The sequence below is a fragment of the Rhizoctonia solani genome, chromosome 8, assembly GCF_016906535.1.
Source record: "Rhizoctonia solani chromosome 8, complete sequence".
Taxonomy (NCBI): Eukaryota; Fungi; Basidiomycota; class Agaricomycetes; order Cantharellales; family Ceratobasidiaceae; genus Rhizoctonia; species Rhizoctonia solani.
In genome coordinates this window covers 811,207-829,753 of record NC_057377.1, presented here as the reverse complement: position 1 = coordinate 829,753, position 18,547 = coordinate 811,207, and the positions used below count along the sequence as shown (strand labels likewise).

The 18,547-nt window shown below is 45.0% G+C and overlaps 5 protein-coding genes across 5 annotated transcripts; 3 read left to right on the top strand and 2 right to left on the bottom strand.

Annotated features, from left to right (window-relative positions):
• Positions 1 to 397: 397 nt before the first annotated feature.
• Positions 398 to 1,884, top strand: RhiXN_09704 (Retrotransposable element Tf2 protein; the record flags this gene model as incomplete). Its single annotated transcript, XM_043329520.1, has 3 exons — positions 398 to 711; positions 757 to 1,193; positions 1,478 to 1,884. The coding sequence occupies 3 exons, from the start codon at positions 398 to 400 to the stop codon at positions 1,882 to 1,884; spliced, it is 1,158 nt and encodes a 385-aa protein (XP_043182354.1).
• Positions 1,885 to 8,122: 6,238 nt separating this feature from the next.
• Positions 8,123 to 8,938, top strand: RhiXN_09703 (uncharacterized protein; the record flags this gene model as incomplete). The annotated part of the gene is made up of 1 exon (XM_043329519.1): positions 8,123 to 8,938. One exon carries the CDS (start codon positions 8,123 to 8,125, stop codon positions 8,936 to 8,938), a length of 816 nt encoding a protein of 271 aa, XP_043182353.1.
• A 554-nt stretch (positions 8,939 to 9,492) lies between these two features.
• On the bottom strand, positions 9,493 to 12,975 carry RhiXN_09702 (ABC transporter; the record flags this gene model as incomplete). The annotated part of the gene is made up of 12 exons (XM_043329518.1): positions 9,493 to 9,874; positions 9,925 to 10,038; positions 10,087 to 10,373; positions 10,439 to 10,644; positions 10,696 to 10,855; positions 10,910 to 11,008; positions 11,066 to 11,106; positions 11,170 to 11,302; positions 11,349 to 11,416; positions 11,479 to 11,755; positions 11,808 to 12,448; positions 12,498 to 12,975. 12 exons carry the CDS (start codon positions 12,973 to 12,975, stop codon positions 9,493 to 9,495), a joined length of 2,886 nt encoding a protein of 961 aa, XP_043182352.1.
• Positions 12,976 to 15,411: 2,436 nt separating this feature from the next.
• Positions 15,412 to 16,122, bottom strand: RhiXN_09701 (uncharacterized protein; the record flags this gene model as incomplete). Its single annotated transcript, XM_043329517.1, has 6 exons — positions 15,412 to 15,453; positions 15,518 to 15,544; positions 15,679 to 15,739; positions 15,795 to 15,821; positions 15,878 to 16,017; positions 16,072 to 16,122. 6 exons carry the CDS (start codon positions 16,120 to 16,122, stop codon positions 15,412 to 15,414), a joined length of 348 nt encoding a protein of 115 aa, XP_043182351.1.
• A 976-nt stretch (positions 16,123 to 17,098) lies between these two features.
• On the top strand, positions 17,099 to 18,188 carry RhiXN_09700 (glycoside hydrolase family 61 protein; the record flags this gene model as incomplete). Its single annotated transcript, XM_043329516.1, has 3 exons — positions 17,099 to 17,276; positions 17,336 to 17,485; positions 17,548 to 18,188. 3 exons carry the CDS (start codon positions 17,099 to 17,101, stop codon positions 18,186 to 18,188), a joined length of 969 nt encoding a protein of 322 aa, XP_043182350.1.
• Positions 18,189 to 18,547: the final 359 nt, after the last annotated feature.

The window sequence follows — 18,547 nt, the reverse complement described above, 5'->3', positions numbered from 1 at the left end:
CACATAAGTGACACATATGCATGAGTAAGGACAACTGCGGAGCGGGGTTCTTATTTGATACGGTATTGCATATAATGTATTTGTAAATAGTGCTCCCCTGTAATATATAAGGAGGCCAACCAACCATGGTAACACCCAGGTCAATTACCTCTTGTTGCTCCACACATTGTACAAGGACCTTAAGTCCAGCAACTACTTAGTTACTAAGCCCTACACCACCTTAAGCGGCTACATTGTTGTACTTAGATAGTTTGCCATTGCCCTTACAGGCCTGGTCACCATAGTATAGCTTGTTGTTGCCGTAGGTAGCTTGCTCACCGCCTTACGCGGTTTTCACTTAGTTACACCCGGCTGCAAGCGCCCTCCGCCTTGACGTCCTTACAGACGTCTAGGACAGATGCAGGCTTGGACTTTTAACCGGAGACACGCTCAATGGCGCATTTTCCTGAGTGACTTCAATTTTGAAATCCACTACCAACCTGGTAAACAATTGGGAAAACCAGATGCACTATCCAGAAGGGCCAATTACATTGACATCCCTATGGAACCAGAAGTCATGATCCCAGCTGAGATTTTTGCCAATACGTCAGAAGAGGAACTGGAGATAGTTACAGAAATCTGTTCAAAGATAAAAGAGGACCCCTCTCTTGAGCCAATCATCCAATTCCTAACTGAGGATGCCAATAATGCTCCACCTTCCATCTGCAAGGCGTATTGAGACTATGATTGGGAGGAAGACCTATTGTGGTATTGCAGGAAACTAGTAGTACCAGACTCAGAACCCCTAAAGGAACAGCTACTAAGAGAATTTCATGACTCACCCCTGGTAGGCCACCCAGGCCAACAACAAACCTTGGAATTGCTTAGTAGGAACTATTGGTGGCCAGGGATGAAATCCTCTGCCAAGGAATGGGTTGAGTGCTGTCCCACATGTGAGGCCAATCAACACCCCCACGCACCAGTCATTGCCCTCAAACCCTTAGAAGTTCCTCCCTTCCCATTCCATACAATTTCCTATGACTTCATCACAGGGTTCCCCAAATCACACGGACATGATGCAATCTTGGTAATCATAGACTCCTTCTCCAAGTTTGGCCACTTTATTCCTACCTCAAAAAAGGTCACAGCCAAAGGACTTGTGGACTTGTTTATTACCCACATCTGGAAATGTCCTGGACACAGTCACATGACCAGTACAAGTGGTTGCATGCTGGCCCAAGCCCAAATTTGGGGGGTAGCAGGTGTAATCATGGGTTGTCAGCAGAGGAATAATAGGGCTCTATGGCTTAGTGGTCAAGCTGGTTCAATTCTGGCTAGTTCTATTTTCCTCTGTTTATGACACTTAGGATGAGCAAGGAAAGGATGACCCAAGATAAAGGAACAGTCCCAGAATACTCAGTTGGCAAAAAAGTTTGGCTAGATGGAAAAAACATAGAACTCAGGACCAACTCTAACAAATTGGACCCAAAATGACTAGGCCCCTTTGAGATCACAGAAAAGATTTCCAGCCACGTGTACCACCTGAAACTCCTGGAAACCCTGAAAATCCATGATGTATTTTACATAGGGCTACTATCCAAGAGTCACAAATCTCCAAGTCAACCATTCCCAGAACAACCTCCTCCTGAGACAATAGAAGGAGAAGAGGAATATGAAGTGGAGCAGATCATTGACTCTAAAAAACAATGCAGAAAGTGGTTTTACATTATCAAATGGAAGGGATATGGCCCAGAGGACAACTCTTGGGAACCTGAGGAACTACTGGAACACAGTCACAAGGAAATCCAATGCTTCAACAAGTCACAACTGAAAAAGGCTTGTGACTCTGCCAAGAGCCTTTCAGGGGGGGGGGCAATGTTACACTCCCTTAACATATACCATTAGAACCACCTGATTTTTCTGATATTTTCACTATTTTTTCCAAACCCTTTACCTTATGTTTTTCAATCATGTGATCTTGGCACTTATTATGCCAAGATGCCATGCCAAGATGCCGTGCCAAGGGCACTTAGGAGAAATCCACGCTTCTGCACAGCCCACAGCACTCTTCTTATTTCACTCATGTACTTCTTTTCTCACGTGCACAGACCATGTAGATAGCGCCCCTTTGTCTATATATACAGTGGGAAAATTGCTTGGAGACCCCAAGTTGATTTTACCTTGTCTCATATGAATTGAGGAGGATTACCCAGCCAGCTAAGTAGCCAGCCCCCATTGGATCTCAGATGTCCACTCCCACTTAACTCACCACACCTCCTAGGCCTAAGGCCCCTTTGTCAGTAGTATAGAGTAGTTGGTTGCCTTACGCAACCTTAGTATAGCCTATTAGTCAGATTACATAAAGTCTTGCTTGTAGTAGTACGGCCCTAAGCACCTGCCTTCACCAGCGTGTACCCACCTTACAGTGGTGTACAACACATGAGCCACACCCCTGTTGTGCCCTCTATTCACATACCAGGGCACTCATGGTACACACTACAGCCACCGGAAACACGCATATACTTGCACTTATGCACTCAGAACCCCCAGGTTCCCACACATAAGAGACTTATGGTTGACATGGCTGGACTTAGTGATATTCTCTAAGTCCAGGTCACATGACCTCCCCCCCTCCAGTCCTTTATCAAATACTATACTAAACTACTACGGATTTGAGGTGGGGGGGGGTGACATAATCTCTTCTAAAATAATATATTATTCAGACCTTGCCCACAGGCTCCCTTAACATTGGCCTGCGGCTAGGGGGGCAGGGGGAGTGCAACATCCCCCAGCAACTTATATTATTAATATATCACTGTGCATCATATATACTATATATATCTTTGACAGTGGATATATATGGTAATAACCCTTCCATATATGGGTTATGACATCCTGCAAGGTGGCCCCAATCACATGTTATTGGTTGTGCTAGTACAGGTACTCTTCTTGTTGGTTGGTACTTAGTGGGTGGTGCAGAATGGTTTGCAACCAATGTAAGGTCAATTACCTAGTGTCCTAGACATCTGTAAGGATGTCAAGGTAGCTGGTGCTTATGGCCATGTGGGAAATACAATGAGAAACCACCTAGGGTGGCGTGTGATCTACCTACAACAACAAGACACCTATCTACAATGACCAAAGCCCTACAGGCAATGACCAGCTATGTATGTACAGTGAGCAAGCTGCTTAAGGCAATGACAATGGTACTTAGTGACTTAGTAGATAACCTGGGCTGTAAGGCCCTGTGTTAAGAGTCATGTAAGTACAGGAGTAAGAAAGAATTACTATATACAAAATGTATATGGGAATAACTAAGAACTACTATTAAGAATCAGAATATATGCACAGAATATATGCACAATATAGGCTAGGTTATCAGGAATAACAACTCCTAACAAATAGTCTACCAACTATCAAGTGCAGGTGGTTGGTTATGTATAGTACCTTAGACTAATGTTACTTAAGCCTAAGTGACTAAGGGTATGTATACCTAAAGTCTCTGGGATAGTACCTTAGGTAAGAGGGTTACCTGACTAATGTACAGGATTTATAAGATTTGCCTAATAAGTATAGGACTTATATATGCTTAAGTAAGACTTAAGACTTATGGGGTTTACCTAAAATATATCTAGGATTTATGAGATATTGTAGATAAAGCTATCTACAATATAGGGAGTATGGTGGATTGAAACACTATCACTCAATCACAACAATCCTTACAGTATTGTTGCACTATACTCAATGTTGAACTCAACAACTGTGACAGTCAAGGGGCACAGGGTTACAGTAAGTACACTAATAGGTTACCCTGTGTCTGTTGGGACTGGCCTATGGTCTTAGTGCGCCAAATAACCTCCTATGCTATTTACAGTGAGTCAATCACTAAAGTAAATGCGCAGATAAGCTGTTAAAGGCTTGTGTGTATATGTCAATATATAAGAGTGGATAAATGGATGGATTAGAAGCGTCTTCACAGGGTCCTTTTATACCCTGAGAAGGCGCACAAACAAGTATATACATGATTGATACCAAGAGGGGGTACAGGAGGTACATGTGGCAACTGAAACACTTGAGGGAGCCAATACTTTGGTACATAGTAAACAAACAACAGATCCTAATATTTGCCCCAAGGCAATGTTTGCTCCAAGGCAGTATTTACCTGTGTGGGTCCTTAGATGTCCCAAGGCTAAGTGTTTCACCCTTGGAGTAAACAGTCCCAAAGGTATGATACTGCTGCATTGGGTACTTACAGTAAATGGGGCATAATGCTGCCAAATGTGGTCCGTTTTGGGATTTTGACCCAGCATTCTGGAGCGCACAAACAGGCGCACCTAAGCGCAAGCAATTCGGCAGTGTGGGATGCCCAGGTGATGGAGAAAAGGCGCATTTAGTGCGTTGGCGCTTAAGGGCTGATTAAGCACCAGAGCACTTGCCTATGCAACAGGGGGGACCCTGAATATTTCTGTGTGTAGCCACAAGATAGAGTCTTGAATAATAAATACTACAAACAAGAGAAATATTACTTGTTACTGTTTATCTACTCAGCTGAATTTATGTATATTTAAATGAGTGAGAAAACAGCATATATGCAAAAGGCATTGCATATTGAGGGTATTCCTGAGGTTTGTAGGTTTTGCAAAGGTCACTATTGGATAGAGGGACCTTGAAAACCTTAGTTTGCATCTTTATCTCATTTGTTTACTGTAAGATTACTAGTGTAATTAATGAAATAAGTACAGATTATTGAAGAAATGTCATATCCATAACATAGACCCTTAGAACCCCAAAGAAGCTACTTCTTTACTCAGCTTGGAAATTGGGAATCTTCCAACACAGACTCTGCTCAGCACCAGAGTCTCAACCTCTTTTCCCCCAATTTACAACAGTTGTTGCAGGATACCTGCTCACCACCTTAAGCAGTTCTACTTGTACTTAGTTGGCTGCAAGCACCAACCCCCACACCATCCCGCACTATTTCTAGGACAGCACCAAAGTCAAGTGACTGAAAAGGTGGTCCATTTGTCTTTGCTTAAATTTGAGAAAATGGGAATAAATTCCCTAGTATCAAGTGTGTCTACAACAATATCCTAACAAGAGTTGATAATTAATTAAGGGGTAGTTCAGGATTAGGTAATGCAGTAGCTGTATGTCTTGGACCTTCTGTTGTTGAACCTACTGCACAAAAACATTGTGCTGCCCAGAGCATTTGTCAGGACTTCACAGTTGGGATCTTGTTATGGAACAGGATAAAATAATAAAGAACAGCAAAGCAAACATGATTTAGCCTTGAGATTAATGTAGACAGACACTTGTAAAACACATAGAAAGATTCCTTGAATTTTTCTATATTTCCTACTATTTTTAATCATGTAAATACTCAAGGTATTAAGGGAGAAACAGCCCCTTGAAGGAAAGACTTAATAACTTAAGTTTAACTGGAAGACTGTTCTTAAGTAAGCACTCTGCTTTCCAGAAACTACTGACCTGAGTAGCTAAGAGGAAGGTCTGGGCCTCACTAAGAGCACAGCTTGTTTCAGCCTTTTCCTAAAGTGTCTTAGTGAGGGGAAGGATATTTTTAGAACTGGAGGCTAACTCTTATAAGGCATGGCCTTATGAGACTGGCTCTCACTTAACATCTCATCTCTATTCATCTTGTCATGTATTTTACCCTACTGTATATAGTAATCACAGGCCTCCAAGGGTATAAATAGCCCCTTGAACTGGCCTTTTTGAATGCATCTCATTTTTTACCATCCTCTCTCAGCCTAGTGTGACTCTTAAGAACTTCTTCTATTGATTTCTTTAAGTATCATACATAGTAAATCAGCCTAAAGGCTCTTAAGCTCAGAATATATAGCTTTTAGGATGGCCCCAACCTATACAGGGAACCTAGAACTAGCTTGAGTGCAACCCTGCCAAGACTTCCTGGCAGTCTGCTAAGTATTTGGTGCTTCCACAATGCCCTTACCCCCTTGTCAGCTGTTGGAGACAGGGAAATAAATTTACATAAATCTCAATTAAATTACAGTGAGTTCCAGAGACTGGTCTTTAGGTTATACACTACTCTGCTTGTACCTTGTGTTGCCTGCTAAACAGTAATACGCTTATTACTAGTTATTGGTAGGGATCACCCTGATACTAACTACTTTATTCTCTAGTGGGTTAATTAGCTACCCTAATATACTCTTACTTCCTCATCATTAGAATTCTTCTAACATTTATCTTTGTAAGATTGTTACCTTTTATAGTTAATCAGTTACTCTTTTTATCCTACTCCCTTATTTAGTTTCTTTCTTTCCTTTTTGAGTATATTACTTTACTGCCTATTTTCCCTATCTATAACAGATCTTACTTCAGATAATCTTATCATCTTGTTCTCCCATTGATATAAACTGGTATTTTACAGCATCACCAAGCATATTTGTCTGTGTATCATGATGTTCCAATTAGAATTGACAACTTTTCTTAATGCACACACTCTAGCCAGAAGATAGGCACCAAGGAAGAGTCTCAATTTATCTGGAGGTGCTATTGGTGTGCATACATTAACCTCATCTCTGACAGCTGCAAATGAACTACATCAATGGGCACAATTGTTGTGCACAACTGCAATTAGCAAAGCCTTTCATGACCCAACCTTGTGGCTATATATGCTCTCTTCTAGGATCTTACTGGAACTTGGTAACTCTTTGTGGATATATGAAGCCTAGTGACAACAGATTATCAGTTGGAACACTGCCGTTAATAAGGATTTTACTCAGCCTGTCTAGACACCAGTTTGCCCTGTTGTGGCATATGGCTATCTCGGAATAATGGAGAGTATTATGGTGATTGGGGTAAGCGCCGCAACAGTAAATATATCCAAATTCGATTGGCCACAATGAGCCTGATATAAGGCACGTGTTGGGCGTGCGATGCTCGGCTACCATTAGCTATACGATACTACAACAATACACCTGACCGCTCACGTTTCTCATGCGATGAACCAATAACAATCGACCGTAATTTCAAGCTGATATACTGACATGTGCAGACTTCACATTCCGGATGCCCCTCCTTGCCAGTCCAATAGTATCTCGTGCCAGTTTGAACAAATGTTCGGCCCCACACAAGAGTACCCGAATCTTCGGACGCTATGTTAAGGAGTATAGATTAATAAGTTCTACTCAATATCTCGTTAATTCACCAACCAATGGATTCAGGCAAAGAAACAGCGCAAATTATGCCCTCCCACCACCCATCACTCTATGACTCATAAATCCTGATTGTCAGATTTTCCCAGGATTTATTTCACTTAGACTTCCGCCAACCAGAAAAGCAGCTCATCTCACGGTGCGATGTTCACTCCACCCTCCAAGGGCTAAGCCTCGATCTGGTAGCGAGAGCCTAAGCTAGCAGTCGCTGAACCTTCTCGCCTAAAATAGGTAGAGACTGTGGAAACACTTTGTCTTGTTCAATCTCCTACGCCCAGTCCCGATTTCTGAACCATGCCCGAGGATTAGCTCCCAGGGATCCGATATTGGTCGCTAATTTGCCTCCCGCATGGGTGACCCTCGATCAGTTTCCCAAGGACGATTTCAAAAAGGCCCTAGTCGGGATAACCGACTGATAACCACCAGCTCTGGAAGAAGTTATGAGGTCTAGATAGGTAATGATCTTCAAACTAGTAGCCACGCATGTCTGAGCCCATGGCTCTTCGTGAGGTTTAGATGGGGCCGTTGGATCGGACCTACTCGCTGGTCGGCACGCCCATCTCACCCAAGGACCCCTCTGCCGCTGCACATACCCTTATAGATCGCCCTTCTTGTTTGCCCACTCGCCTCTCCTCGTTACTAGCGTTTGATGAATGGGGCTGTTTGTGTGTCATTGGCATAATTGGCACAATAATGCCACTCATTTTTCCATTTTGGGAGATAGCCGATCGCTGTGCAACATTCTCCATCAAATTATAAGCCCCATGTCTTCTGTTCTTCCTGCTATACATCCCGAACATCTTATCACCCCCAACGCTACTACCCTCTGCCTAACAGAAGGTCGGAACACGAGTCAGTAGCATTCTAATATTCGCCGGTCTTCCGCATATTAACCTATCTTTATGACATAGGCAAATAAAAGTAGCACCGTGTATAGCCATCTAGCTATGCCTTCCTCTACAGCTATTCTCTCTCAGCGCCCACAGTCAGGCTATAGCCAGTCAACCAATTCTCATCGCGCTCGCACTCTTGTAATAGCCACCCAGCGCCAAAAGATCCATCGTCAATCTTGCTCTCCTACCACATTCACAGGCGCCTGTAAAAACACCACTATAAGTCAGAGGAAGCAGTTTCGGGCATTCGAATCAAATCGACTCCAGCCAAAGATTTCGGCGCGTACTAGTACGCGTCCAGCATGGAACCCTTCCACCAACCTCCATTCAAAGAGACGGGCGCCAGACACCCCAGCTCAGCCTGTAACAATCACCGTACCGCTTATACCTGCATCTACTGACGAGGAGCGTGCTGCCCCCGTACGGACGTCTCAACCTTCCATAAAGCACGTCTCAACAACACATCCGATCTCCACTTCGCCATCACCTGATTATGCCTTGAACTCTGGGTCTCCCATGCCAGCTCTCACGATCGGTCTTCTTGCTCCTCTTCGGTCGCTTCCACCTCCTTTACGAACTCTTGAGCCTAATTCTCAATCGAAATTTGCGATATATGAACCTATGTATGAATGTGCGAAAGAGGCACCGTCAGATGCTGAAGTCGCTCGCATGAAGAATCAACTCTGCAAAGGGCGACTCAGTGATTGCAAATGCGGGCCGGCTATATGCGCCTCCGACGCCCTTGAAGTGGTTAAAGCAAACCCCGAGATTGACAGCTTTGGGAGCAGCCTAATCGATGATATAATGGCCATTACGTTCCCGATTTGCTCACTCAGAGTCTCAGCCATATCCGCTTGTTTGAAAGATTAAATTGTTTCGTTTCGAGATTCCTATGGAGCATCATTCACTTTGACTTCTTGTTTATATGCACGACTGGATTCCTATGACTCCTTGTATCATGCACTGATCTATATGTTTCATTGTTCGAGCATCCTGCGTTCCCGACAATTCGAGTCTCGTGTAGCATTATTATTTATCTCGCATATTACTGTAGTTATTAACTTATAATTGTGGAGATATCATAATTGTAAAATCTGATCACTTAGAACGACTGCAAGACACTGGAATTTAAAGTTCCTATGGCCTGCGTATAGCCTGAAATTTACCGGATATACACTCGGTCAATACCAACATTGAGCATATTCTATTGCAGAGAGGTATCTCTCCTGGGATTGTATTTAACATCCGAGCCGGCTGGACACTGACCCCTCACTATTCGTTGCACCAGATCCGAGAACAACAAGCTTCGGGATCAAATGTTTATTCATGCCCGTGACCATATCCATGATTTTTCCTCTTCGTAACGATAGTATCCCGCATTAACACAGGTGATCATACTGACAACATAGGCACTGTGATTTATATTAATTATCTATTTGGGAAGTGCTAATAAGCTGAGAGGTAGTAGGTTCCCTAGATGCGACAGTAGCAAATGTGACATCGGGTCGGACTTCGCGCGTCGAGCCTGAACTGAGTTCTTGGCGCTTGGGTTTGATAGGTTCGGGGTGCTTGGAGGCGACACCAGTAGGAACGAATTCTCCGGAGGGAAGAATATGAAGTCCGGAGGTGACTGCGGTTTCAGGAGGAGTCCCAGGCCCGTTCTGTCCGGCGGCTCGGGGTGGTACGCGATTTTCGTTCACCGAGGACACTTGGTCAGTCCACATAGCGGCAAATCGGCCACCAAGTTCAATCAATTCACGTTGGGTGCCCGATTCGATAATTTCTCCCTGATGAAATACGAGGATTCTGTCTAACATCAGCTCGGAGTGTAAGCAGTGGAGACTCTTGGTACTCACAAATCAGACTTGGAAATGGTTGATAGGCGGTGAGCAATTGATACTGACGAACGCCCCTCGGTCAAATTTTGAAGCGCCTTTTGAATATCCCGCTCGGTGCTCGTATCTAGTGCACTGTCGAACATTATTAGGCCATAACATTAGAGTGATAGATAAGCTCACGAAGTAGCTTCGTCCAATAAGATTACGGGTGAGGCTTTAAGGATAGTGCGAGCAATCCCAACACGCTGCTTCTCACCACCACTCAACCTCACACCACGTTCACCAACAATGGTTTCGTAGCCGTCTGGGAAGGAGATGATACGCTCGTGTATTTGAGCCGCCCGAGCCGCATTTTCGATCTCCTCGGTCGATGAACCCAATTTTCCATAGCCAATATTATAAGCAATGGTATTGTTAAATAGAACGCAGTCTTGGGGCACAATGCCGATCGCCCTTCGAAGACTTGCCTGTTTATCAGGGTATATGCTAATGAGTAATCTATCGTGTAATTCCCTGTGGTGTGTTAACATACCTGGGTGACATCGCGAATGTCTTGTCCGTCAATACGGATAGCACCATCGCTGGGAGCAAGGTCGTAGAAACGATACAGGAGCTTTAAAATCGTGCTCTTGCCGGAGCCAGACTCGCCTACAAGAGCGAGCGAACCGCCCTTGGGGACTTTGAAAGAGACGCCTTTGAGCGCAGTTGCACGACCATCGTAGGAGAAAGTCACATTATCTAGGCACTTGTGATTAATATTCGGATAGGTTCAATTAGAGAGTAGCACACCGAATTCGATAACGCCATCGGTCACCACAAGATCTTTGGCACTAGGCTTATCTCGTACTTCTGAAGGTTCGTCGAGAAGGTCTAACAAGCGTTCGGCGTCGACCAAGCTTTGACTGATGGTACGATAGAGGAGCGCGAAGGCCGTCAACGGGCTATAGAGCTAATAGTGTTCAGTATGCATTATATAATAATGTATTTTAATTCATTATCCTACCTCTGCTAGATAGGTAATAAACACAACAAATCGTTTCATAACATCTTGATGGGTCGAGTCGAAGATGATGAGTAATGAACCAACAAGTAGGCCAGCAGTCTACGGTGGCATGTTAGTTATGCATCGAATTCACATTATTGAAATGCATATACTCACAAGCACAAGGTTCTGAGACAGACTCATGAGGTTTAGGGAAGCTACGAGAACCAAAATCAGTTGTCAAGCATTCGTGTGAGGCGTATAGACAGAATGTCACTCACCCGTTACGCGAAGCTGAAATTGCTGGACTCGAGAGAGGGCTTCATGGTAACGCTCTCCCTCGTGAGCTTCGCCGTTAAAGTACTTGACCGTCTCGTAATTTAGGAGAGAGTCGGTATGAACGCCACGAGTGGTCTGCGGGTGTGAGCCAGGGGACAGATTTAGGACGAGTAGCACTTACTATATCAGTTTCAACCATTTTTCTTGACAGATTGTTTATCCTGTTGGTGATCATGGCACTGGTTGTGACTAACAAATATTATGGGAGCGCAAATCGTAAGTGCGTATCAATGGAGAAAACAAGACTTTACCATAAAGAACCATAGTAGTGGCAATAAAGACGCTCATAGCAGGTCCAAAGTACCAAAAGAAGATCCACACCGCAATGAAAGTATCAGCGGCAGTTGGTAAAAGAGTAAAGATCAAAAGTTCGAATATTTGCTTGATCGAAGCACCACGATCGAGAATCCTTAAAACCTCGCCGGTCTTGCGACGAGTATGCCACGCGAGCGAAAGATTGAGTAAGTGATCAAATGCGAGCTGGGATAGGGAGCGGTCAGAGAATTGTATCACAGGTGCCCAGAGAACCTATAACAAGATATGAGTATCACTCTACAGGTATGGGTCAAATTAACCTCACACTGCGCAGCGCGTTTAATCCTCCAGAACTACTGAGAAACCTAAGAACGATATACCACAGAAGCGGACCCCATATGCCATGAGGAGCATCTGGCTGAGCGAGAGTATCAACAACTGTACTGAACTGGAAAGGAATCGCCGCATTGACGATGCGGCCAACAGCAACGATAAGCAAGCATATGAATGCCAGAAGCTGCAAACCGATATTCCTGGAAGGCCACAGGTACGAGGTTAACCGCATAAGTCGCGCACCGTTTTCGTACCAGGTAGGCTCAGTTGGTACTGGGATTGTTGGCGCCTGGACACTAGTGCCTGGAGCAGAGGTGGAAACACCTCCAGGTGGGGTGGTGTTGCTACCGTTAAAGGTACCATATTTGGGTTTGGAAGACCCCGGTTCTGCGGAAGATTGTGTTGATGCGGCCACCGCAGCTGGGATCAACAAAGGCGTCTCGTCAGTCCGGGGAACGGATTCATTCTGCTCGATAGGTTCGTATGTAATGCGGGGAAAGAATAGCGTAGTAAAAAGCACTGCCAGAATAAGCACACGAAACACGGTGAGACCGAAATGAAGTGCAGGTGTGATCCCAAGCGATGGGGTAGAATCCAAAATTCCTGGGGTAGTTGACTTTGTGCTGGAACGAACTGAAAGTAGAGGTTAACTTGGTCAATAACTAATCAGCCAACTACTTACTCCTCCAGATCGGTATGACAATAGGAATGAGGATTGCGAGTGCCGTATCAAATAATAGGGCGACAAACACAAAAAGCTTGAGTAGCTTAGACTGCCAAATTGGATGATGGTGCGCCTCCTTCAAAAGACTGACTATAGCAAATCCTGTAAATGTCACAAACAGAACGACTGAATAGAACTCGGACCCCTTCCAAGCCGGAATTTTCGTTTCAAAGACGCGCTTAAAAAGCGCATTAGCCACGGTCACCGAGCCGTCAAGAAGAGCAGTGAGTGCAACCAAACTCAACAGGAACACTATGAGTTGCTTTCGAGGTGTTTGGATAGCTCGTACAACAGTCCTTATCTCCAAGACTACGTCGGTGGAGGGGGGTTCGATCCTTCTAACACCTTTGGGTAGCAGAGATACAAGCAGAATTACCAGCAGTGCGATACATTCCGTCGTCCGGAGTTGAAATAATACTTGAGGCGACGGTGTCATGGTGGTATGGGGAGATTGTATATCACCAGCCCTATTAGCTACACCGATTAGACCGGACTCAACGCACAATTGCTAAGCCATGGATACATTCTGATAGCGGCATTCTCGGCGTGTTAACCCGCCCGAGAAGATTTAAGAGATTGTGCAGTGAGAATCTTCCCAGATCTCAGAGACAAATCCTGTGGTGATTGACAAAGAATAGTCCGATTACACAGCCACATCCCACAGGCTCTTGACCTGCTTCTGTGATATCACGGCGGTCAGGACGATACTCCTCGAAAAATCTGATTATGGGCGTCCATTTTGAGCCGCGTCGTTTCTAGTAGCATTTATTGGTCAGTAATTAGGTCTAATACGCGTGCGTGATTGATTCAATTTTAGTGCCTGACTGGCCTTATTGTCCCTATCACAATCCCCAACTAGGAATCCATTCAGAACTAATTTCGCCAGACCCCAAACAGCTGAACTGTAATCAAGAGATCTAGCGAGGTCAGTAATCCACATCTTACTTTCTCATCCTACCGATGGAATACCTTGGTCCTTTTCGCTAAATACAGCAAAGTGGCGATCACAAGGGTTCTGTTGACCCCTTGGAGCAACTTGTAGCGCTAGGAGTATTTTTTCCGTCGAGTTCTACAACATTACGATAACTGTGTTTTGAAAGGCCTATGGCCAGAACGCATACGATATTAATCCATAATGAGACCAGCAATGTTCTCTCAGAAAGTATTATTTGAAATGCGTCCTTGAGCCACTGTGGTGTGATAAGATCCTGAAAATCAGTACATCAGTAAAAGATTCCTTTTTCCAGTAGGATATGACCTGAAAATTACAATTTTAGTATGCCTCCCTCAGCATGAATCAGACTATGGAAGATTTGATACCTAAAATCAGTATGTATTGACCTTGATTTCAGCTCAATTCTCACTTAAACACACGCACTAATTTTCAGTATTATAACCTTGTACAGTGAGCACTATGGAGTAGACTTATAGATTCACCAGCCTATGATCGTAACGTGTATATATAATTAAACAAACAAATGGATCGTGTCGTTCACGGGCCTATATTACCCAATATTAATTTAATTTTGATCGTTCTCTCTACCTATCATATATCTGTCCGAAAAATAGTGGAACATGACTATAGCTATTGTCAATACGTTTACACTTCTGAAGCGCGGCGATAATGCTCTTCATAGAACCCCCTCCCCCATGCGGCAATAAGCTAACAGTGCCTATCTTATCGCGGAGTCTACTGCCACTACCACCAGCGGCTCTATCTAAGAAAGGCATTCCAGCTCCCAGGCTCTTTGGATCTCTTTGGATCTAGCTTTCCTACTGAACGGTGGTGGGCCTCTCGCTTCTAAAAGTGGTATATGTGTGCGTGCCTGCATACATGGAATGGCTCGCTGCCACATTGTCGAGTACAATCGGCAGGTGGGGCGACGCCCAAACCGGGCCCCTACTACAGTAGAGTGCAGTAAGTAATGCGCATATAGTGAAAATGGAGGGCTCAATAGCGAGTCTTTACGCATCCTAAGAAGTCTACCGAGTTGTATAGCTAAGTGCTGCGCGTACGACTGCGTATAGGATGACTCGTCTCACTGACTCAATTACTGCGAACCAGAGCTACTAAAGGAAGATGCAACAAAAAAAAACAAATTAACTAATATATATGCTCTTGGAGTGGCAAGCACTTATCAGAGGACGCCTTTGTATAAACGATCTAAATCTTCTACTAGACAATGCTTGTGAGATCAGCGCATAATGTTCTACATTACATCTGACGCATCATCCACAGGAGATATTCACTGGCGACGTCCCATACTCAAATGTTAAGGACGACATGTCAGTGTTGTTTAAGGTTATGAAAAGGGAGCTCCCCATTCGTCAGGCGAATAAATCAAGGGCAGTGAAAGTGGCCAACCAAAATGGGTGTCACTCTCGAGTTGTTAGAGACACGATCCAGGCATACGGCCCACAGCATCAAACGTGCTGGATTCTGTACGTTAGTTTCTCGTTTCCTGAGTCAGATAGACTCACGCCTATGGTCATATGCTCTTTTATTAGCTCAATGCCATATCTGAAATGTCTAACAATCCCCGAATCAATAATGGAGGGTGGTTCTCTGGCTTTAGGTTGTATCCGATCGATCGTTGATGGACAAGTATAGATACAACTAGTACTATCGAGGTCGTAGTTTGGATCGATAAAGCGCCCAACAAAGGCGTTGAACAGAACATGCACCATGCACAATGTACTTTCAAATCGAAATAATGGTATACATACTAAGTAGCGGAGCTTTCATAAGAATGATTAGATTGTAGGGTCGAATCCATTGCAATCAATATCTTAGGAAACCCTCGAAATTAAAACGCATATTTCACAAAGAAAAAATTGATTTCATTTTTCGCTAGTCAATCAAACAGCGATTTTAAATTCTGGCCTTGTATGAAGACTTGGGCGCATCGCTCAGCTGTAATGCGTGACAATTTCGGTTAGCCATTGTGCGTTGATAACGGAAATCATGCACCACATACCTCTTCATAGAACAGGACAACCGGGGGCTGGGAACAATCAATCAATGTTGTGCAAAATGAGGGCGGGGGTACAAGTATGGGTTATATGATCGCCAGGGCAGGAGACAAGGAGGGTTTATGAGGAACAGGTATCAGGGCAATCACGGGATAACGAAACTCACGCGGGCATGGAAATCCTTCACGACACTCACGAAAGCCTTGAAAACGTCGGTCTCGCCGTGCCTGGATACATGTACACCGTCACTTTAATTAACCCATCATCTCCTGATCGACTTACGCTTTGAGGGATGCAACGTCTTCATACCTGACCAACCTCGGATCAGAAACACCTCGGCACAACTAATGATCCTATGTACTCACTGCTCGAAAGCGAAAAACTTGTTCCCGTGACGACTGGTGCGGAACTCGATGCATCCGGGTTCCTTGTCCGAGTTGGCGCACTCGCGTACTTTGCGGAATTCTTGCTCGAAAGTATCGGCATGTCCTTCTTTTATTTCAATCTATTTTCGCATTCAAGGTTAGGGGGTGCGCGAGAAGGGCGTGGAGTGGCGTACGTCAGCGGTAACAATGAGAGGACCTTTGAAGCCTGCCGGGGAGGTTGCCATGTCTATAGCTACAGTGCTAAAGTTGAGGGTGGATTCGGATGAATGTTTTGTATATGCACTTACATATCTGAACCACCAAAAAGGTTAGTTTCAGCTGAGGAAATGCGATACGAGACTTACCGAGTCGGTTTAGTCGTGGTTTAGTCGGTGCCCCGGACCAACTTAGGGTGGTAAATGCCGGTAAGCGAGTTCAGGGCCGGTCAGGCACTGCCACTCGACCTCTGGATCACCTTGACGACATTGAGAATCGACGGCTGGAGAGTGTAGCATACATTCACTACCCTGGATGAAACTGAAATATTTGGAAAGTAGGCGAATGCAATGCACAAGTTGATTTTCGTCTGCGGCTAAAGATAGACGTCATATAAAAGGGTGTGTCAACTGTCAAGCCCCAGATTACAGGCGGTTGCGCAAATACTGTCGTTCTTTTGCTCGCGTGCGGGGCTAGCAACATGGTATTCCGATGATTAAATAGGGGATGAGCCAACCTTGGATCCTCACATCTGTCTCTCTCTTCCGCTCTCTTCCCGCTAGTTGGGCTTTGTCTCTTTGATTTCTTTGGATTTTCTACACTTTTTTGTCTTTCGTTTAGTCGGTGAGTGTTGCAAGCATATGTCTTCTTCCTAGCCCTCGGTGGCGTTCGAAACGCAACGTATTGCGAGAAGCTGTGGAGCCTGCCAGTGTTCTGTCCACCAGAAGGCCGCCCCCATCCTTCTATAACCTAAGGTTGCTCCGTCTATGTCCTATATAACCCTCGGACTATGCTCACATCTCATCTCACATTTATTCGTTCGTCTCTATCTCTGATCTACACTGCACACACTCTTTGTTCCCTTCGTTTCTTATTGCTGAACCGTTAGCTAATTATAACTCCCCCATATTCCCGACACGCGGCGTTGCACCCTGTGATCAAAAACGTGCAGCAAGTCGACAATCCACACTCCCTCCCACCACCTCGGTCTTTTTCCACATAAAAATGTTGTTCACTTCACTTGCTGTTCTTGTTGCTGGCGCGACTTCAGTTCGCGCGCACGGATACGTTCAGTCCGTCAATATCGCCGGCCAAACATATCCCGGCTGGCTACCATTCTCGGACCCATACATCCAACCCAATCCCCAAACCGTTGTCAGGAAAGTAGCGGATGATGGCCCAAGTGAGTGTTATCAACTCTGTATTTAATTCGTAATCAATATTGATTAATTAAATTTGCAGTTACTTTTGATTCCGGCGATCTTACCTGCAACAAGGGCGGCGCAGTCGGAAATGGCGAAACCGCAACAGTTGCTGCTGGACAATCTGTGACATGGACGATGAACACATGGCCCGCTGACCACAAGGGCCCCGTCACCGTGTACATGGCTAGTGCGTCGTCCTCATGTCATTCCTTTTCCATTTTTGATGTTTATTTGTTTGGTGCTATTTAGACTGCGGGGATAGCTGCGATAGTTTTGATGGATCTGGCAACAAGTGGTACAAGCTCTCATCCGAGGGTCTGATCGACGCTCCGAAGTTCTACTGGGCATCGGATAAATTGATATCACAAGGCAACTCATGGACGCAAACGATTCCTTCGAACATCATGCCAGGCAACTACCTCATGCGTCTCGAGATACTCGCCTTGCACTCTGCGGGATCGCCTCAATTTTATCCTTCATGTACGCAACTGAAGGTCACCGGTGGTGGAGATGGCGCCCCTGGTGAATCCGAGCTCGTTAGCATTCCAGGGGTATACAAATCTGGCGATCCCGCGCTATTCGGAAGTATCTGGGAACAGCCGCAGTCGTGGCCTCAGGTTGGTCCAAACGTTGCTGCATTCGTCAACGGCGGATCGGCTCCTGCCCCTGCTCCCGCTCCTACCACCTCGGACCCCGAACCATCGAGCTCCAAGCCCGCTCCCTCGTCGACATATTCCGAGCCCGAGTCGTACCCCTCCCCTACCAAGGGTCCCCTGCCCACTGCTCCAGTCGCGACAACCAAGACCAAGGTATGCCGTATCAAGCGCTCGCAAAAGAACCACTTTGCAAAGCGGGAGTATTTGCGCGGATGGGGCAAGAAGAGACTCTAAACCCCTTCGTTTCTTCGTTTCTTCGTTCCTCTTTCCCTCCCATCCCCCCCCCCCATATCTCTGCATATGAAGTTCGACATCTTTATTGGTCTTCGGGCCGGATTGTGTTTATTGTTTTTATTGTTTTGTGCAAGCTTGGAGTGACGGACAGATGCGATTTGATATCGATTTCTTGTTTGTTATTTGATTATGTGCATGAAAGAGTGGTTTGTTCGTGTAGCATGGTTTAAGACTTGAAATATACCAAATTATATTGGAATAGGTACAGCGTGGATGAGCTAGAATGATCCAACACGACAAGATGTTTCAGGATTCTCACCGATGAGTTTCACTAGTGCCGTGGCGGCATTTGCTCTATG